General features: G+C 46.4%; 1 protein-coding gene across 1 annotated transcript in view; it reads left to right on the forward strand.

Annotated features, from left to right (window-relative positions):
• Positions 1–22,684, forward strand: part of LOC144720340 (SH3 and multiple ankyrin repeat domains protein 2-like) — a 142,083-nt gene that overhangs the window by 13,392 nt on the left and 106,007 nt on the right. The window contains 3 exon segments of the mRNA XM_078597034.1: positions 9,904–10,143; positions 17,644–17,847; positions 19,942–20,013. Coding sequence (XP_078453160.1) covers positions 9,934–10,143; positions 17,644–17,847; positions 19,942–20,013 — 486 coding nt within the window. The 5' untranslated portion in view covers positions 9,904–9,933.

Genomic DNA, 22,684 nt, shown 5'->3' on the forward strand with positions numbered 1-22,684 from the left:
CTGGTTCGTATTTTTGATTGTAAGCTGTGGCAGGTGTTCATCTTCTTGGTTCTTTCGGTAAAGTCACGTAGAAGGGAATAGACACTCCAAGCCTGGGGCGTGTCATTCAGACGCTGTCTTCTCGACAGACCTGTTTCTTCACCTGAGGACGGCTGCTTGCGTTGTGGCCGAAACGTCGTGATAATTATTTTATTATGTTTTATTTTTTATTATTTTATTACTTCCCTTCTACGTGACTTTACCGAAAAAAACAAGAAGATTAATCCCTGCAGTCACGAAAGCTTTAAATCGAAATTTTATTATGTTTTATTTTTATTATTTTATTACTTCCCTTCTACGTGACTTTACCGAAAAAACCAAGAAGATGAATCCCTGCAGTCACGAAAGCTTTAAATCGAAATTTTATTATGTTTTATTTTTATTATTTTATTACTTCCCTTCTACGTGACTTTACCGAAAGAACCAAGAAGATGAATCCCTGCAGTCACGAAAGCTTTAAATCGAAACTGTAGCAGGTGATTTGGCCAGGAGGTGACAGGACATTTGCAGATTCTTCGGGGTGATCAGTGAGCATGGGTTTACTCCATGTCCTCCGGTTGCTTTCCACATGAAGCCAAACACTTGTCAATGGAATTGGCCAAACATCCCAATGCAACACCCTCGTGAAAGAAAAAAAAACGTCTTGAGGTTCTGTGAGAGACGTGTTGGTGGGATGCTTCTGTGGTATAATCGTTCATACACTGTACTCGCAATCCAGAGGTCGCAGGGATGTCCTCCCGGGAGCGGCAGTTGAAACAATGGGAACGTTTCTTAAATTCCACCACCTCTGTCCACCCAAACAGGATGAATGTATCCTCCACAGTTGGTCGATGGGCAGGTCACGTGTGGTGGCGGGATTTGTGGGTACTCCCATCTCTTCAAAGGCGTCTGGCCAACGTTGAAGAGTAGCAAAAAAACCCTCTAGAGGGATGATCTTTTGTCAGCGGTGGCATGAACAAGAAATTGCAGGGCTGCACCTTTACCTTAGCTGGGTTGGCATGCAAGAGGATCTTGGTTCCTTTGGAGACAGAGTTTTCATTGCCGGTTAGAATTTTGCAGGTGGTGCCGTGGGGGTGGAGATCTGCGTCAATTTACAAACGTTTTAAATGCAGTTGCTCAAACGTGAGACTCGTAGTGCAGCCACCGATCAACGCGCAGTAATTCTAGATTTGAAGCTTTCGTGACTGCAAGGAATCATCTTCTTAGGTTTTTTCGGTAAAGTCACGTAGAAAGTAAAATAAAATAAAAATAAAAACAAAAATCACGACGTTTCGGAGGCAACACAAGTCTCCGTCATCAGGTGGGACCGTCACAGCCAGATTAGCTGTATCAAGTGAGGCAATGATTCAAGATGTAATCCCTTAAAAGCGAGTTGAGGGGGGAGGGAGAGGGAGGGGGGAGCTCATCAGACTATGGTAGCCAATGAAAGGAACGTATCGGGAGGGAGGGGGGGCGAGGCCAAAAGGGTGGGCGATGGACGTGGAAGCGCTTGTGCGCTTCCACGCAGTAAACCTGGAGGGCATCATTTGAGCGGCGATAATTACACGCCATGGAGTATGTGTCTGTGTTTACAGATGTAATGAAAACTGTGCATATTGCTCACGTGCATTTTTGCCAGACTGTAAACAAATGCAGCTTGTCTTGCCGTATTCTACACAATGTTTTTTTTTTGCAGTGTTTTTTTATCTCCTCGTTTTAAATACTACAAAAAAAGATAATTACATTTTACACACACAAAAGCGGTACTGCACGGGGGTAACCCGAGATCACAGGGCAAGCTCAAAAGCACGTCTGTGTCCAGGGCAGTTGAGAATGTTGTTGACTGCAGGAGGTTGGTTTGGCCAGCGTTCAACGCAAAGCATTGCCTTTTCAAAGGGCACATTTCCAACCGGCCACCATTAATCAGAGATATTGCTTTTTTTTTTACAACAGCACTCCTACGAGATAGCGGCACTTCTGTGAGATGCCTGAGATTCTGAGCTCGCGCGACGATGACGACGAGGACGCTCGATCCACCACTGCCCCCACGGTTGTCCATCATCACACGCCCTCGCGCGAGCTTGCCGTCTCACCGGCGCAGGCGTTTGTGTTTATGCAGCGCCTCCTGCGTATATGCGTTGGTCCGTACAGTCGGTGTAAGAGTCACGCTCTGAGGATTGTTATTTTTTTTGTCATTAAATGTGTAATGAATCACCGCCGATGACGTATGGATTATAAATAATGGGAACGAGGGATTTAAAAGTGAGCAAAGAAGCAGGGAGAAGTGTGTGGCGCGTGCTTGGAATTGCTCCAAAACAGGAAGAGGAATGCACGGTATGTAGAATAATACCCAAGTTACAGCCATCATATTGACTGCGAGGAAAAATAAAAAGCCTCGGGCGGGACTCAACGCAAGAAAGGGTGATGATGGCTGGCGCTCACTTACATGCCATATTCCGAAAGCAGGGATGAGTTGATCCACAGATCAGCTGCAGCGTCGACAAAGAAAGTGCTCATTTCACCGACCCCGGAAAGGCACATTGGCGCTGGCAACAACCCACCAAGCGTGCATACGTCGCAATTGAATTGGGCCCCAACGGCCCATTGGGGACCAGGTGTTTGGACAAGGCAGACAAGAGGGCCCCCGTTTGAAATGCCTCTCACCAGGGCGGCCCCGTGCCAGCCACGCCACCGCACCGTGACGGATGGGCTGGCTCGGTTGACCTTGGCTGGAAATTGAACCCCGCCGTTGGGGTTCCTGCTGCTCGACCAAATGAGCTGCAGTGCATCGCAGCTCATCGTGTTCATCATTACGGCAATATTTGTGTGATGAGCGTCACGCCTCCTCCCCCACTCTCTTCGTTATTGAAATGCTGGGGGGGGGGGGGGGTTCTTCAAAAGTGCGTAGGACTTTGCCCAATGCACAATTCCTCGTTATGTCTCCACGACCTCGTTCAATTCATTCGTAATTAACTGTAGCCCAGTGTCGTGTAGATATGAAAAAAAAATTGAAGTCGAATTTAACAATGAAAGCAACATTCCGATGTGTCAAACGAATGACGTTTGTAATCAGTGTATACTGTATCACCTGCTGTGACATTTGAATCAGACACATGGACACTGACAAAGAATATGGAACAAAAGCTGAAAAGGGCACAAAGAAGCAATCGAGGTGCATGCTCAGAATTGAGAGACTGAAAGAGGAACACATGGAATAGAGAACACAAGCATGCTCGTGCCAATTAAAACTGTTAAGAAAAGTAAGCAGAACTTGGCAGCACGTGACACTGGAAGGGATTATGGCTGACGGTCGAGACTAACAAGAGAGTGGCAGCCCACGAAGGGAACATGGCCTTAGCATCCACCGTGTAGATGGAGCGATGAAATCCGCTCGCGTGCGGTTTCTGGATTGTGTCCCTACAGGATGTATGTAGAACACCTTTCGCGCCGTACATAGCCAACCATGCTAATCGGAGGTGCCTTCATCCAGCAATGGATAGATCTTGGCCGATGATTATGACGTTTCATCCGCTGCTCCGATCGCAAAGAAAAGCGGAACGAAAGCAGCGTTTTTGTTTTGGTTTTTAACAACGTTTCATTGAACAGGCCGGCCCAGGCTGCGTGTGTGGGAAGTAAAACGTGTGGCTGCCAAGAAACCGGGCGAGTGTCCGTTTACGAACGGCAACGTTTCCCCCCCCTTCCCCCCTCTCCCCTTTTTGGATAGACGATACTGCCCGTGAAAGCCTCTCGCTGCCGTTCTGTCGGCGCGCGCGCGTTGCGCTGCATTGTCGCCACCGATCCGCGCTGACGCCCACGTCTGTTGCGGCGGCTTCACTTTTCACAAATGTTCCACCGGGCCCGCGATGAATTTTTCAGGTTGGAAACCCGAGCGGCAGATACGGCGATAAATTAGTGATCACCGTTTGTTTTTTTAAAAGCCTCCCGCATTAAAAAGTGAAATCGACCGCAGAGCTCCCCCCTAAACCATCGATGATAAATATATATATAAATATATATATGTTTATCTGAGTGAATGATTGCGGGGAATGCAGACAGAGGAATACCATAGAACAGGAATACAGCGAAAAATGTTTATTTATTTATTTTCCCAGCGAAGGTTAACTGAGCTATATAAATATTATTCAGAAGCGAGTTCGTCACAAATGATAGCTCAGCGAAGTGGCTTATCGTGTGGATATTTATAGCAGCCGAATAATACAAACGCACGATTCTAAATGTGGAGGGGAAAACCGGAGGACCCGGAGAAAAATCCACGTGAGCACGGGTAGAATGTGCAAACTCCAAATATGCAGGCGTCAAGGGTTGGGATCGAACACCACGACCTCTTGTAGACCAGGTGAGGTCGTTAACATCTTGCTACCGTGGTGCCAAAATCAATGGCAACGCGATTGGAAGGAAACCGGGGGCAGCGGACAACCTTGATAAAGGTGGACTGATGGAGTGCAAGAGGCATGAGGACAGAAGGATGACTTGGTCACATCAGCAGCAGATGGGATATGTTTCGATTTAAAGCTTTCGTGACTGCAGAGATTCATCTTCTTGGTTCTTTCGGTAAAGTCACGTAGAAGGGAAGAAATAAAATAATAAAAATAAAACATAATAAAATAATTCTCACGACGTTTCGGCCACAACGCAAGTAGCCGTCCTCAGGTGAAAACCAGGTCTGTCGAGGCGACAGCGTCACCTGAGGACGGCTACTTGCGTTGTGGCCGAAACGTCGTGAGAATTATTTGATTATGTTTTATTTTTATTATTTTATTTATTCCCTTCTACGTGACTTTACCGAAAGAACCAAGAAGATGGGATATGGTGATGGTGATCGCCAGTAGTGGGGGAGTGCTGCAAGACCGGGAACCCAGAGGCCTACGTAAAGCGGAGAGAGCATGGGAAGAGACACAGGACGTATGGGGGATTAATACGCTTATTCTGGTGTTTTGCGAAATATACCTATATAGTTGACATTGAAAGGTTGTGATAACCAATTTGTGCATTCGGACACTTGTACGATTTCAGACGTACATTTGATCCACTTTAAAAACGTAAGGTCATCATCATTAGTTTCATCGTGAAGTGGATTTTTTTAAACTTGAACATTTGAGTCTCGAATTCAAATTTAAATAACTCGGCCACCGTTCTTGCTCGTGTAGAAATGGTTATAACATCACGACACCGAAACGGGGATGGCGATTTCACGCACGTGTCAAGCCGTTGACTCGGTCTGCAAAATAAGCCACATTTTCCAAAACTGTAGATAATTAATTTCAAAGTGACACCCGATGTGTATTATTAGAATGGCCGAGTAAGTTGCGAGGTCGCGTTGCTTGTGGGGCACTGCACATCGTGGAATGCGTTTATGGGTCGAGTGATTCACGCGAAGCCCCCCCACACACACACACACCACCCCGTTCCTGACGATTCGGAACATTGTCGCGATTCGATGAATCAGAGACTAACAATGTTTTAAAACGTTTACATTGTGGCGAATGATAGCGTCCCTAGCGGCCGCAGGGGGTGACGTGAACGCGATACAACATGTTTGACACGTCGGCTTTCGCGACCAATATCATCCATAAAATCGGTTTTATCTTAGGTTAGATCGCGTAAATATTTACAAACAAAAACAATCGGAACACAAGGGCTTTCGCCACCAATATTATCCATAATTGTGGTTTTTGAGTTAGATTGCACCCACAAACGGCAGGATGTACACTCATAGTGTGCATGCATCATGTTCATGCATAATGTACGCTGATTACCCTATGAATAACCCCACCGGTAAGGATATCCATTGTAACCTATATGCATACATTAACCCGGCCCACTGGCCTTCGCACCTAATTGTCTCACAAGTGACGACATCACATCCATCCCTCTACTTAAGACCGAAAGAGGAGGATTTCTCCACAAAGGTGGCTATTGCCTGATGATGCTGGTTGTAATTACTGGCGAAACGGTCGTACTCGAATTATACTGTAGTAATAGGTTTTTACCCTTTCAACTGATACAACAACTGACACCTTTATACAAGGGATCATGTTTGCAATAACCACAACACAAGCAGTCAAAATGCAAACAGGTGTTGGACCAAATGACGCCAAAAGGCGACTAGGCTCTAAGAAAAGCTGTCTCGGGTGTGGACCAATCAACTTCAAGGACAGTGCATATCATTATTATTATCAGAGTTGTTTCTTTCTGTTTGCATTTTGACTGCTTGTGTTGTGGTTATTGCAAACATGATCCCTTGCATAAAGGTGTCAGTTTTTGTACCAGTTGAAAGGGTAAAAACCTATTACTATATTTTGCTACTGGTAAAGGAGGTCTCATAGTGTCGAATTATACTCTTTGGATCTTTCGGTAAAGTCACGTAGATAGAACAAGAAATATTTTCTACCGAAATAACCAAAGAGTATGGATCCCTGCAGTCACGAATACTTGAAATCGAAATCGTACTCCAATTGTAAATGTTGTGGGTTTACTCTCCAACACACCGGTGTTGCTGTACTAGTAACGAATTGGCACATTTTGTTTTACGTGACAAACCTTACTCGTTGGCTGTGTCCGGGGTTGTGGCGAGTTTAACGACACATTTATTTATTTACGCGATCTAACCCAAAAACCTCTTATGGATAAACAAAAACACATTGCTTCTTACGAGCTGGCTGTTCGATGCATTATCGTGAGCTGAAGCCTCAATATTAATCGATTGAATACGTGCACCATCCTACCCCTAGAACGAACGTGTATCGGTTTTCGTCGAAGTTTGAACTTTTTGCGCCTTCATTTCGCCCCGCCTATTTCCCCCCCCCCCACCCGCCCAGTTTCGCGTTCCCAGTCCCTGGCGTCCACAATGCGCCCTCCCTCGCTCCCTATCCCCCCCCATCCGGTTCCCCCCCCAACCCCCCCTCTGTGACTTATATAGCCTCCTGGGATCTCTCCCACTTCCGTATACATTTTCCTGCAGTGGTGTTCACACCTGATGATGATTGCTTGTGTTGCAATCGAAACGTCGTGATTTTATTTTATTTATTTTTTATCTTTTATTTTTCTTTTATTTTTATTTATAAATTTCTTTACCGACGTGACTTTACCGAAAGAACCAAGAGTATTTCGCTTCCAAGATTAAAAAGTGATGAGAAAACTTGCTCACCGCACACTCATCCAAGCAGGTGATACATTTGTGAGCATATTACCTGCTGGGAATGTGCCAGCTTGAAGCTTCCCATCACCTTCCCTGTGATTAGCAGCCTCTGATGAGGTTGAGTGGTGCACTTCTAATGCCGTGAACAACTGCGATGAAAGCTCAGTGCGTAGTCACTCCGGGTGCCGTGCTCTTGCAAGTGAAGTAACCATTTGCCATTATCTGACCAGGATATTCCATTTTCCGAGCCACAATTTTGGAGAAACTGTTCAATATATCACTGAATTAGTGGCAGAGCGTTTTTTCGTGATTAATTTATACAAATCGCAGCACCTACTACGGTGAAGGTTCATGTACGCATCTTTTTAGCCTTTGGCGACCTGAGTTCATTCCCTGGCCAGGATGAACATCAGTGGCAAATAATATCCAAACTGGTCTTGGTCACCGCTCTTGTTGCTGCACTAACCCGCACTGACCAGCGTGGTGAAGTATGGTCAAACAAGCCCCCCCCCCCCCCAATAACTGACACGGTGTGGGAATGCCTTGATCCCATAGTGGATTTATTGTTTAACACTGCATGGCATATTACAGCTAACAATCCTGTAACGGTGATACATCAACAGCGCGTGTTAATAATTATTTTAATATGTGGAGGTATAGGTTGGGTTTGTTTCAGCTTTTGACTGAGTTGACCTAGGAGTGATCCAAGACCCGTTCAGATAACACTAGCCATTGGCGGGAATGAACTCAGGTTTGTTGGGCTTGTAACACAGTGCGCGAATTGCTGCCTTACCAATCCCCAAATAATGTACACAGACATACGTACGGATGGGAATACCGGACTCTACTTCCTAAGTTTCTCGTGACATTCCTGCGTTATGCCCTTTGCCCTGGTTCCTTTCAGTTGACGGGTTTGTATGTCACTGGCTCAGAGGATGCAGGTTGCTCTGGCGCGTCTGACCGTGGCTTTGCCTGGCTGGCAGTGGCACCGGTGGGATATCCGCGCATATCCGGCTGCACTTTCCCCCCAAAGAGCAGTGAGAGGGCAATATAACGCACACGTGTAAGATTTCTGAATAGAAATGGCTGTAATAAACGGTGCGTAAAGTTTTTAAAAGTAAGTGAAAATACAGAATGAGAAAGCTGAGATATAGTCTTTGAGATAAAGTATGAAGTTATACATGTAAGTTGCATATATATGATATATGTGAATATACATTACATACAATGGGAGGGAGCAGTGGGGCAGCAGTTCGTGCACCGCACTCTGAAACCCAACAACCCGAGTCAAACATCAACGACGATTGGTTATCTGAACCAGCCCTCGGTGTCTCCTGCCCACCCCACTTCACTAACCCACACTGACAAATGTGGTGAAGTATGCTGCAACAACTCCCTGGCCATCCAGCAGTGGACTGATAACGCTGTAAAAAAAACTATTATTTTAATATACAATGGATGTAGAAAGTTGAGTCTCTTGTAGTCGGATTTGCGATCCTTTTGATGGCATTACCAAGAGGAGGTTTATTGTACACTGGTGACATACATGTGCAAATTATGTGCAAGAAGAGACATGTGTTCAGATTCTCAGTGGCTGTTGTCCCAGTGTATGTGTGCCAGTCATTTTCCCTATGTCTGTCATGTCCTTCACTGGTCTTCTATGTTCTGTTGCTTTGGTTTTTTTCCCCTTCTGTCTTTTTCCTTTACTTTTTGGTCTCAGTGATTTAATATTTCCGTCGTTTATGTAAGGCGCTTTCAAAATGCAGTGGCATTTAAATTGCCAAAGAAATGCAAATCGTTTTTGGTAAAAGGAATATTTGCTACAGCAGATGATATTCAAATGCGGCCAATTTATAAACCGTGACTCCCAACACGATGCACATAGCCGGCCCTCCGCTTTTGCGGATAACATCACGGGATTTTTTTACCGCCCTTTGTGAAGCAGGCAGCGGCGTGTATATATATATTTTCCAGTTAATAAGACCCCACGGTATTAACCAGGGTCAGCTGACCAGCTCAAACACCTAACACCTCTTCAACGAGCAGCCCAATGCACTACTGTCGCCTCTTTGCGAGATGTGTACGGTGAGTTTACTGACTGCGGAATTTAAACTGCCAATCTACCCGGGCACTTTGTAAACCTCCGCTGTGTATGTGGACGTTTGTGCTTCATAGAAGACGGTGGCGGTTTTCCTTTTATAGCTTTCTCTCGCTGCAAATAACTGCACTTTGTGCGTGTGGTGGTAAAGAGAAATGTAGCAGATTGTGCCTTGTCGCCAGAGCGAACTTGAACCTTGCCACTGCGGGTAATTAACGCCCTTCGAAAGAACTCCGATGGAAAAATGCACGCAACAGGTTTATGAGCATTAAAGGATTAGGGTTTTAAAATTTCATTTTATCTGACAGCAGGGGATCAAAAAGGGCTGTTGTTTACTTTCAGCAATGATACCGCACGCTCAAAGGTGATTGCAGGATAGCGAAACGCGCAATTGTGAACGTAGAATCCATGCTCCCATCATGCCTTGCACGTGACATGACGTCGCTATACCCGCATGCACATCACACATTTTTGCTGTCTGGAAATCACATCGCGCGTGTCATAAATACCGTTGTTTATTTCCAGATTGCGCGCAGTTTTCCCGTCTTGAGTCTCTCGCCATCGTGTAAATATTTGCCTTTGCTCACCTGGTGTGACACCTAGCAAACGGGCGTTTTGCTCTCCACAGGACTGAGAAAATGAAGCGCAACTGAACCGAATGGACGCCTCGACGGGAACTTTGAATCCTCCCAAAAGTGGCATGGAGGGCGTGGAGTTGAGGGTGAACGAGCTATCGGAGCTCTACGAGAGGTCGGTGAACCGCGACGTCACCTCGGAGGACACCGACTCCGTCGCCGCCGGAGGAGGAGGGGGACCGACGCAGAGTGCGCGCATCTTCAGAATCGGGATTTTGTTCCTGCAGCAAACGGTGAGAAAGTTTCTGCTCCATTAACAACAACAACAGCAACGAAAGGTAGACAGTTTCTCAACAAATGCACAGCAGGGTATAAACTTCCACATGATGATGATACGCCACTTCGTTGAGCTATCATTTGTGGCCAGGCCGCTTCTGAAAATGAGCTATACAGCTCAGTGGGCCTTACCTGGTAAAAGAAAAAATAGCTTAGTTTGTATTTTATACCAACGTACATACACCCCGGGGTGTAGCGGTGGTGCAACGATTAGCGTACCGCGCGATGAACACTGCCGACCTGTGTCTGAATCCCCAGTCACAGCTCACATTGACGGCGAGTGGAGTCAGAACCCATCCTGGGCCCCTCCTTTTACAAACCCATACTGACCAGTGTGTCGTGAAGTATGATCACACACATTCTCCACGACTTAGCACACAGTGTGGAGAGGACTTTGTCCATTTCATTAGTGGAATGAATGGCAAAGGCCTGTAAATTATAATTATTTAACACGTCTATTGCGTGCTAGCACGTGCACACTCGCCGTGCGAGTGCAGAGACAAAGGTCCCCCATATAGCCTTTCACAGACTGCCAGGGCAAGTGCTTGTGAGCGAGCACCTAACGAAGGCCTCCACACGTCACACGAGGGGCGTGGGTGAGCAACACTTTCCCCGGCAGGCCGAGTTCGATTCCCGCCCGCAGCCAACATCGATGACCTTGTTCTGTGGGCCCAGCACCAGTTAACATCGCTGACGGTGTTCGCTGGTCTTGGGCCTCCCGTAGGTCGACTCAGCCAGAAATTAGTAAACTGGTTCGGCGTTTAAACACGCGAGCGCGCCCACTTGCTTGCACCGTGAATACGTCTGTGCGCATTAAACCCACACACATCGGCAAACGCTATAACATCATCAGTCTCTGCCTCATACAGGCCTGTGTTGTGATCGCTAACTCAAGTTTTTTTGCAAACAACAGTGCTGTAATGTGCCATAAAGTAAAAATAATAATATAAAAAGCCATTATGCGTTCCCTGCTGTCACGGGCCCCGAGTAATTTTTCACAATTGTGGGGACGGCGGGGGGGAGGGCGGACATTGGTTTAGGCGCTAGGAGCTGACTTTTGGGAATCTCAGGGAAATCAGGGCACTCCCCAACCTCATGCACGTGCGCACACCTCCGGTTGAGGTGTCCTGCGGTAAAAACGGATCTGTTCCTCCGGCGGTGCCATAATTGCAATCGTTGTAACCACCCTACTTCCTCGTGGGGAATTTTTTGTCTTGTTTAAATTGCCCGTTATTGAAATGGGGCTTCGTTCGTTGTTGATTTCTTCTTCTTTAGTGCTGCCTAACGGCGTGTGCGACTTCACGATGATATTGGTCCCGGTCTAGCACGGCGTGTAGAGTTTGTGCTGTTGTTAATTGTAGCCATGTTTTGATGTTACTGAGCCATGTCGTTTTTGGCCGTCCTGGTCGTTTTTTCCCTTCGATTTTTCCTTCCAGGATTAGCTTTAATAGCTGGTATTTGTGGTCGTTTCGGGCAATGTGGCCTAGGTAGTAACACTTCCTGCTAATGATGGTCTTCAGCAGTTGCCTGTCAGTGCCCATATCTTGCAGAACTTGTGTATTGGTGGTTTTGGCTGTCCATGGGATTTTCAGCATTCTTCGATACAGCCACATCTCGAAAGCTTCGAGCCTTTTTGTTGCTGTTGTTGTCAGTGTCCACGTCTCAACTCCGTACAGCAAAATTGACCAGATGTAGCATTTCAGTGTGCGCAGTTTCAGTGATGTACTCAAGTTGCGGTCTGCAAGGAGTGTTTTCCATTTAATAAATGCTTGCCTTGCTTGTTCAATTCTGCTCTTGATTTCGACTTCATGGTTCAACTGATCGTCAATGATTACACCAAGGTATTTAAATCGGTGTACTTGTTCCAATTTTTCGCTACCAAGCTTGATTGTTATTTCGCTTGTAGTTCGGCTGACCTTCATAACCTTTGTTTTCTTTTTATTAATTCGTAAGCCCCATATTTGACTCTCTGTGGCAACCTCGTCCAAGATTTGTTGTAGGTCTTGTTCCGAATCGGCCAGCAGTGCAGTGTCGTCGGCATACCTGATGTTGTTGATGTATTGTCCATTGACTTTAATACCAATGTTTTTATCTGCTAGTGTTCGATCAAAAATCTGCTCCGAGTAGATGTTGAAAAGACTGGGTGAAAGTGGGCAGCCTTGTCGTACACCTTTTTGTATTGGTGTTGGGTCTGTCAATTCGTTGTCATATCGGAGTTGGGCTGTTTGCTTCCAATAAAGAGCAATGATGAAGTTGATGTCGTTTTTATCTAGTCCCAGTTGTTTTAATAGAGCTGCTAGTCGGTCGTGGTCGACTGAGTCAAAGGCTTTCTCGTAATCTATGAAGCAGATGTACACTTCTTTCTGATGTTCGTAGCATCGCTGTAGTAGTATCTGTAGACAGAAGATTGCTTCTCTTGTGCCTAGTCCTTTGCAGAAGCCAAACTGTGTGTTCTTCAATGCATTTTCGCATGTGGAGCGTATGCGCTGTTGGATCACCTTCAGGAAGACTTTCAGCACGTGGCTCATCAAGCTTATCAGTCTGTAGTCCTCGCATTTCCGGCTTGTTGCTTTCTTTGGTATGGCCACAAAGATGGATTGTAGCCAGTCGGATGGAATTTTATTGCCATTGTATATTTGATTGTACCAATTAGTCAGTTGTCGTATGTTGTTACTGTCTAATAGTTTGAGCAATTCTACATGGATTGTGTCGGGCCCGCACGCTTTGCCTGACTTAGCTGTTTTGATTGCATATTCTACTTCTGATGTTAAAATGTGTAGAGCGTCTTTCGATATCTGTTGGTCTTTTTCTGCAGGTGTTCTAATGGCGCCATAGAGCCTGTGTATATAGTTTGTCCAGGTGTCCATTTTTTCTTGTTTATTTAGGATTGGTTGGTTGTTGTCCGCATACAAGGTAGCTGTTGGGGCTGGTCTGTAGATGTTACCAGCTTCTTTGAGCTTCTTGTGCAGAGTAAAATTGTCATGTTTTTTAATTAGTTCTTCAATCTCGGCGCATTGTTCTTCCATCCACTTTTCTTTTGCCTGTCGGATTGCTTCTCTGATCTTCTGTTGCATTTGTTTGTACTTCTCCAAGTTGTTGTTTTTGTACATTCTTCGTTGGCTCATTAGATCGAGAATACAATGTGTCATCCATCGTTGTTTCTTTTTCGGTGGCTGATGTCCCAGCATGACTTCTGTTGTTTCTGTGATGCATTGTTTGAACGAGCGCCAGTACTCCTGAACATCTGCTGTTTCTGTTGTTATTGAGCGGATGCTATCGTTGAGATGTTGCTGTACTTGTCTTTTATCGGCGCTGTTCTTCAGTTTCTCCAGGTCTGTTCGTCTCGTCTTTGTACATTGTATTGATCGCAATTTGAGTCTTATTGTAGCTGTTACTGGGTTATGATCTGACGATATATCGGCTCCAGGGTAGGTTTTTGCTGTAATCACACTGGACTTAAACCTGATGTTAATTAGGATATAATCGATTTGGTTCCTGACGATGTTGTTGTCGGAGTCTTGCGGCGAGGTCCACGTGTACAGTCGTCGAGGTGGTAATTGGAACCACGTGTTAGCAATACTGAAACGTTCTTCTTGGCAGAATTGAACCAGTCTGTCGCCTCGTTCATTCCTTGTTCCTAGTCCGTGTTCTCCGACAATGTTCTGCATTCGACCGTGGCCAACCTTGGCATTGAAATCGCCGAGGATTATAGTGATGTCTTGCTTCTTCAGCGGCTTCAGCGTGTTGGTTAGTTGCTCATAGAACGATTCGATTTCATGATCTTGTTTATCTGCTGTTGGAGCATAAACCTGTAGAATGTTCACGTTGACTTTGTTGCCTGCTAATTGTAGTAGTGCTATTCGTTCTGATACTGGGGTAAAGTTGTTGACTTTATTCGCTAATTTCTTGTGTACTATAAAGGCGACACCGTATGTTTGTTTGGTGTTTTCTTCTCCTCCGGAGCAGAAGATGTGGTGTTCGCTCGATATAAACTTTTTTGTTCCAGGCCATTTAGTTTCGCTTAGACCGATTATGTTGATTTTAAGTCGATCCATTTCTTGTATGACATTGGCTAGTTTTCCTGCTTGAAGTAAACTTCTAACGTTCCAAGTTGCTACTTTGAAAGGGTTCTTTGACACAAGCTCGGAGATTCTTAGCACCCCTGTCCTATTTAAAGGACGCCGATACTCAGGGCCTTTGTTGATTTTGCTTGTCATCATTGAAGTTTTCAAGGGAGCAATAATCCAAGTAGTTTCCCGTTGCTTTCTTGGATCACCATTTATTTGAAAAGGTCATGTGGGGACCTTTCGAAACGGGTTTTGTCTGACGTCTCCACTGAAGTCTTCCCGCCTTGGGTGACCCTTCTGAGAGCACTAGGCTCTCGACGGTATAGCGATCAGCTTCTCAGACGTACACAAACTCTCTCGCCGCGTTAAGGCACCGTTTCTCGAGAGAGGTTGTTGATTTAGTGTAATAATTGATTACGCAGTCATTTAGGGCCCCCCCCCACCCCCGATGTATTGAACACCTTTTGGAGTTAATTGCGTCTTTTATTTACCGCGTCGCGAGCGTAAGACAGCCGCTGTCCTTGCGGACAAGGTCACGGCGGTGCTTTTTATTCTTATAAATTTGCGTTCTTAAAAAAAATAACAAAAAATACGAGCAGCTGGGCAATGGCCACAACTGGAATGGGTTCTATCATATCGTGTAATTTGAGCAATTTCTCCCTCCACCCCCACCCCCAAAACGAATTTATTACGTGCAAAATCTGCGCTGATGTGCTCGTGGATAGCTGATTATCTCCTTAAGTGACTTTTTTATATCACAGTTGCTGAGCAAATGCCCCGAAGCCAAAAATGCCAAGCGGCCAACAACAAACAGCGCAGGCCTTTCTGTAAATATGTAAGAAGAAGAAGCCTCCGTGCAAATCGCGCACCCCATCAATTCTCGAGATGCGCCTGCCATCTATAAATGAATTTGCGCCGGAGAAAACTGTTGCACGAATGCGATCCGCAAAAACGATGCAACCTCCGCAGTCGAAGTGTTGGCTTGCAGACAGTGGCATAACACGCACTTTAATTTCGTTTTCTGTAATACCAACAGACACCCAATTAGCATCGCCTCAAGAAGCCACCGTAACTGTTCGACATGAGCTGCGGTTGACACGCCGCTTTCCCATGCCCCCCTTAACGCCACGTGTTCATTAAGTCCCTGGGATAATGCAGAATAAATATTTCATTCTGACATGTATGGATTTTTTCCCCCCCTCGCTAAAACAGTGCTCCCTTTCTCTCTTACTCTTTGTCATCCTTTCTTACAAAGCTCTCTTGGCTGCCAAGTGCCTGGTTTTTTGTCTGGTTAAACATCAGCCCGACGTTTTTATTTTTCATGAATCTACCTGCTCACCACTTGCCTCCCTACACGACCGGTGCGAGTGTGCGTCTATCCGTGCCGTCACCTCTGCTGGTTTTTCACTGGGCCCTTGTTCCTGTCTGCTCTTATACATCATTGCACATGCGTGCACACACGCACGCGTGAGCGTGTTTGGGTTTGTGCGTGTGCGGATGAGTGCACGCGTGCGTGTGCTTGTGTGCGGAGCCGTGCTTTTAGCGTTCATAGCACTGAGCCTGTGCGCCCATTGACCCAGATTTTATTGCTGTCGAGGCGCTGTACTATTGCCTATTTGTACCTGCCCCCTGGTATGGACTTCCCCGAAGTTGACTCGCCTTAAAGTTATTGTCCAGTTTGGTGTGTGCCAACACCAGCACTGGGGAGATAAAGGCATCCCTACAGCCTCCTTGTAAGTGGTGCCAGTCTTAACATGCACTCACAAGCTGTGATACTATACAACTCTAAGTGGAACATTTGTCTGTGTGTGCCTGTATGTACGTGTATGTATCGGGGGAGCGGTAGTGTAAGTGGTTAGCGAGCTGAGCTACGAACCCGCGACCCAAATTTTGATTCCCGCTCACGGTCGACACCAGTGACGATTACCTAAACCGGTCCTGGACCTCCCCTAGGTCGACTCAGCCTCAAACGAGTACCTGGTGCGGTGTGTAAACATTGCCACTGGGAGACAAAGGCGGCCAGGCATGTGCCGTGCCGGCCTTCATAGGTGCTACTCGCTAACAGCGCTTGGCCCAACAGTCTGTTGATGCTATATGGGAGATCTTTGTACTTGTGTAATAAAGGACTCTTAGGCGATGTTGGTCTCCGTCTGTCCTTTATTGGGTTCCTGTCTCGCACCCCGCGATGTCCCCGGTCGGACCCGCACCTCTTCCGTCGCGTGCTCTCCGCACGCCGTTCGAGTCCTCCGCTCTCTCTGCAGCCACACCGCTGCCCGTGTGCCCCGCACACTCTGCAGCCACTCCGCTGCTCCACGTACACCGCTGGCCGACGGTGCCGTGACTCCGACCACGTGGCAATTCGTGCCACCCCTCCGCCAGCACCCTGCGTGGCTCCTTCTATCTTTACTCTCTCTCGACTCCCGATCCCCTTCTGGGTCTCACCCTATATCCTCCTCCTCACGTGACCCTGACTCCTCCTCCTCTTCACGTGACCCGAACTCCGCCCCCACTCACCCCGCCGACCAGGCTCCGCCTCCCCTATACTCCGGCCCGTGTGAGTGGTGCGGAGGCAGCGCCCACCCTGTCCTTGCTCGCATTACACTTGTGTATGTGTGGGTGAGTGTGCCTGTGTGCCTGCAGTGGAGAGTGGTGGTGTAGTGGTTTAGGGCTAATATTACTGCCCAGTAATATCAGTACCGGTCGGGGACCTCCCCTAAGTCAGTTGACTCAGCCTTAAATGAGTGCCTGGTGTGCTGCATAAACGTAATCATTTCCTGTCCAAGCGTAAACTCCTTTGATAAACTCTGGAAATTTGAGGGGTACTGCATGTGAGGCACGTGATAATAAATTGTAAAATAAAGATGGGATCAGCACTTGGGAGAAAAGGGCGGCCAGGGGTGGTACTTGACAACACCAACCCCCATTGTGCGCCATGGCGGCCTTCATAGGCGCTCGCTAATAGAACTTTTCCCAACAGCCTCTGTAAACTGCACATGGGATATTTTATTCCTTTTCTAAGCTGAGCCAGCGCAGGGAGGGGGGGGAGATCCTCTAAGTTGTTTTCCACTAGCTATTTGAGCCAGAATTATCTTGATAACGCTGACCTCACAAGACATCTGAAGTTGGAAAGGAGTCAGGCTCGGGCGGGCCTAATGATGCCTTTGTTACGTGTGATGCTAGCGGCACGGCTCGGCTTCTGCAGTGGAAAAAAAACAACTCCGTGTGTCTCCTGTGCTGGGCTCAACACGGCCCCGGCATGGCCTGGTTTGTACGGTGGTGCAAAAGAGTTTTTTTGCGTTTTAACGTATTTGTCCACCTGTGTGCGTGCCCGTTTGTGCCCGTGTGTGACCGCACGCGCGTTCGCCCGCGTCTGTGGGGGACGCTGAGCAGAAGTGCCTTCTCCTGGAACCGGGGCTACCCGTGCGCGTCGCCAAGCAGGCCGTGGTGCAGGGCCTGGCGCAGGCTCCTCCGGACGAGCTCAACTACGGCCTCTTCCTCCCGGCGAGCCGCGGACGCGTCGGAAAGTTCCTGGACGAGGAGCGGCTGTTGGGAGATTACCCACCCCCGGACGACTCACCCGTGCCCTACCTCGAGGTATTCCCCTCCGTTGTGATACGGGAAAGCGGGGGAGGAAAATGTCAACGGAGGTTTAATTCTGGGGTTTTTGTTGTGAACGGCTTGAGACTACTTAAAAAGCTGGTTTTAATCGCATGCAGCCGAAACCCGGACTTGAATTCAAAATTTCAGAAGTGCCTGGGAGGCACTCTGACCCCTGTGCCGTGCCGAATCGCAAACTCTCAGTCTTGTGATGAAACAATCTGTCCTCGCTCCTGCCCACAAGCTAAATTCAATGCTCCATCTCCATTGTGGTCATCCTCTTGGACTTGTTCCCCCCCTGTGACTGCCACGCCATCATTAGTCTCGACCGCTGGCCATCGTTTCTTCTCGCTACCAGTCCCAGCCAAGCCCACTTACTTTCATGAAGTCAATGTATTGTCTAACTTGCGTAGGTCCTCGGATCCATATCTTCATATTTCTGTCTCTAGATTCATTAATATTTCATTTTATCTGTAGATACAGGGCAGAAGGTGCATGGATTTGATAATTTAATTTCTTAACAAACTGCTTGTGTGTGAGGTCAGCTTCATTGGACCAACTTGTGCCAAACAGATTTGATCGCCATTCCTCTTAACACTGCGCCACCATCCCTTTTCCCTAACCCCACGCAACCACACCTTATCATTCACACCAACAGACAAAGATCCATCTTATAGCCATAGCAGACTTTTTGGGGACAAGTGCTGTTCGCGAGCACCTATGAAGGCCGGCAAGATTACACGAGGGGGTGGGTGGCCAGCACAATGCCTTTGTCTCCCTAGTGGCGGTATTTACACATCGCACCATGTGCTCATTAGAGGCTGAGTCGACCTATGGGAGGTCCAGGACCGGTTCAGATAATCATCACTGGTGTTGGCCGTGAGCAGGAATCAAACACAGGTCACCGGATTCATAGCGGAGCACGCTAACCGCTACACTACCAGACAAAGACAAAGATCCCCCCTTATAGCCATAACAAACTTTTTAGAACAAGTGCTATTAGCGAGCACCTATGAAGGCCGGCACGGTTACACGAGGGGGGGGGTGGGTGGCCAGCACCACGCCCGACCCCCTTTGTCTCCCCACTACCAAACACACAAATATATACACGCATACACACACCCATAGACTCCACCGCTTAATGAAGGCCTCTATAATCATCGTGGTTGGTGTTTGGCACATTTGACGAGCCTGGGTGGTTTATCGCAATAAAGTATGACACCTCGTTGGGTTCATAATCTCCTTTCAGCGATTGGAAAGTGAATTATGAGCAGGACAATGTTAGCTGGCGATCGCGTGAGTGGATTTTTTTGTTAATGTTTCAAAAATGCCTTTATTTAAAATGTTATTTATGTATCGCACCGCATATGGTGACAATTACAGTATCGGATCGCATTCATGTGAAGATGTACGTGCAGAACGAACGATAACAATGTAAATCAATGATTAATGATGTCCTTGCTCTATGATACGGATCTCCCGCGCAAATAAGGTAGTGCATTTCATTCGGTGGTAACATTATTTATTGAAATAATTTAAATTATTTGTTACAAGGTGTGTGTGTGTGTGCAGTGCGGGCATCCATTTACCTGTGCAAACAGCATAGGTCCACTTGTTGTGTATGGTTGCTTGTGGTTTTGTGTGTGCTTATTGCTTGGAGCCTATGCGTGTGTTTGTCTTGTGTGTGCATGCGTGTCTTTGCGTATGCGCGTGTGTGTGTGCACATCTTGCTTTGTGTGTGTATACGTGTGTATATCTTTCTATTGTGTATGTGTAAACATGTGCTTTTTACCTTTGAGGAGTTCGATTCCCGCTCACGGCCGGCACCAGTGACGATTATCTGAACCGGTCATGGGCCTCCCCTAGGTTGACTCAGCATCAAATTAGTACCTGGTGCAGTGTGTAAACATCACCACTAGGGAGACAAAGGCGGCCAGGCGTGATGATGGCCACCCACCCTCTCGTGTGCTGTGCCGGCCTTCATAGGTGCTCGCTAACAGCACTTGCCCCCAAAAGTCTGTTACGGCCTTACGGGGGATCTTTGCGGTTTGGTCTTATTTTGGTCTTATTTTGTGCGTATTTTTTTTTCAGTTCCGCTACAAGAGACGCTTGTACAAGCAAACAAACGTGGATGAGAAGCTGATTACCAAACTTAATACCAAGGTGGGACTTACCCTGCAAATGTGTGTGTTTTTTTGAATGAAATGTGACTGCTACCCCCGTCCCTCAAAACTCCTCTTCTCCCACCCCTCTTGACGCGTTTACTTCCTATAACCACGGTTGGCTACGTATGGTGCGAAAGAAGTGCAACATACTTGCATACGTAGAGGAAAAGATCGATCAAACCTTGTAAAATCCCAGCAGTCAGATCTGTAAATAAGGACACGCTCACGACCGATAACACCACGGCCGCGTGTTTATTGTTGGAATGTACCAAGCGTCGGAAAAGTGGATTAAGAAAATAAAAAAGAATAACATAACTGATAATAGTTTTTTTACCCTTCTATCTGGCAACAAAACTGACACCTTTTTTACAAGGAGTCATGTTTGCATAGACCACAATACCTGCAGTCGTAATGCAAACAAAAAACAACTCTGATAATGTGCACTGTCCTTGAAGTTGATTGGTCCACACCCGAGACAGCTTTCCTTAGAGCCTAGTCTCACATGGGTTGGACCAGATGACGCCAAAAGGCGCACAACTCAAAGACAATGCACCATCAGAGTATGAGAGCTCGGGGCAAGCATCTACACCTTTTTACAAAGGTGTCAGTTTTGTTGCCAGATAGAAGGGTAAAAAACCAATTATCATATTTTTTACTGGCAAATGAGGTTCCAATGGAATAACATAACTGTTAGGGTATGCTCGTCATCCAATATAGACCAACAACAATAACATAATTATGTAATAGCTGCAAGCTTCCTAAACAAATATTCCGATTCTGTATTTGCCAAGCAGCGTAGATACCGGTCGTTTCCCAATGATTTCTGGTCACTTTAAATAATCGGATGACTGAGCCGTGCATTAGAGTTCACCAACCGGGAATCATAGGAACATCTTCGTCTTTAATTAACGCCATGCACATATTTACTCAATGCAACCGTGATTGGAAATTGTGGCGGAGGCACTCCCGTTTCGAGCTTCTCCTAAGCCGTAAAAGCTTCCGTCTGAAATCATAATAATTAATCATTTACAACAACGACAAAAGTGGAAATGATTTTTGCCATTGCCTTAATCAACTTCTTCTCGAGGGAGAATGTAATGGCATGTGGAATGTGTGTACACTCCAAGCAAGGTCTCTCAACACGAGCAAAGACAACCTTATAATAGTGCTCTTACATAAGAACGATTTAATCATCAAATCCCAGGGTCCGGTCATATCTGCTGCTGGTGCCCAGAACCAGAGGTGTGGACTCGAGTCATGTGACTTGGACTCGAGTCAGACTCGAGTCATGAATTTGATGACTTGCGACTCGACTTGGACTTGCATAACAATGACTTTGTCCCACCTATGAGATGTGGACTCGAGTCATGTGACTTGGACTCGAGTCAGACTCGAGTCATGAATTTGATGACTTGCGACTCGACTTGGACTTGCATAGCAATGACTTTGTCCCACCTCTGCCCAGAACACTCACGTCTGTTCCTTTCCGTCGAGTGCTTAATGAGCATGTTATGAAGTCGATTACATGCACCCATCATGATTCGCTAATTTCAAAATAAGTTCTTAGATATTGAAATGCGTCTTCACGATGCGAAAGATATTTAGATACAGAAAGTTCTGCTTATGTTTGCTTTTGCCCATGATGCTCCACAAATATGGATAACGAGTTTGTGGTATGGTGTTGTCACTTTTTGCGTTTAACGAGGTCCCATAGTTGATGTGGAGTGTCCTTGCCAATGAGGTCTGATAAAATCCATCCAACAGCAGTTGTTCAACAAGGCTGACTTTTGCTGATGAGGCCCAGAAGGTCAAAACCTTTCTAGAGTTTGCTCATTTGAACAAATATTGCTCGAAAACATTTGTTTCGAAGGCCAAGGGGCTGACGGACTAAACTAGATTTAGTTTCTTGATGTCTCGCTACACATGCCTGATGGGCGCCATCGGCACTCGTGCCATCTATCCCAGAAGCCTCGGCATGAACACATTTCAAACATTATTTCGGTTAGCACATAGGCATTCACGACCGATATTATCCATAATAAAGGTTTTTTTTGGGTTAGAGCGTGAAAATATAAATGTGTCGTTAAACCCACCACCACCCGACACAGTCATTTCGTAAGGTTTGTCACGTAAACAAAATGTGACATTTTAGTTACTACTTCAGCACATCGGTGTGTTGGAGAGTAAATCCGCAACGTTTACATTTCGAGTACAATGATTTGGCAATTCTGGCTATCGCCTGATGAAGCTGGTTGTAATCACCAGTGAAACGTCGTATGCGAATTGTAAATGTTGTGGGTTTACTCTCCAACACTGTTGTAACTAATCGGCATGTTTTGTTTACGTGACAAATCTTACTAATTGGCTGTGTCGGGTGGTGGCGGGTTTAATGACCCATTTATATTCATGCGATCTAACCTCCGATTAGCACGGTTGGCTACTTAGGGTGCGAAAGAAGTTCAACATACACACACATTCGTGTACGTGTTGCGATGTGTAACCCCATTAGAGTACTTTCATCAGTGGAATGTTTGGTGAATACCAGATGCATTGTATGTTGATATGATATACACACGTGTTATATATATATGTAGAAACTGAATAAGCTTAATTTTACGTTGTTTTTATTTCGTACATGTGATTTGTGTTGTATGTGTCAGCGTCACGCT

This window comes from Lampetra planeri, chromosome 8, assembly GCF_965212315.1.
Source record: "Lampetra planeri chromosome 8, kcLamPlan1.2.h2, whole genome shotgun sequence".
NCBI lineage: Eukaryota > Metazoa > Chordata > Hyperoartia > Petromyzontiformes > Petromyzontidae > Lampetra > Lampetra planeri.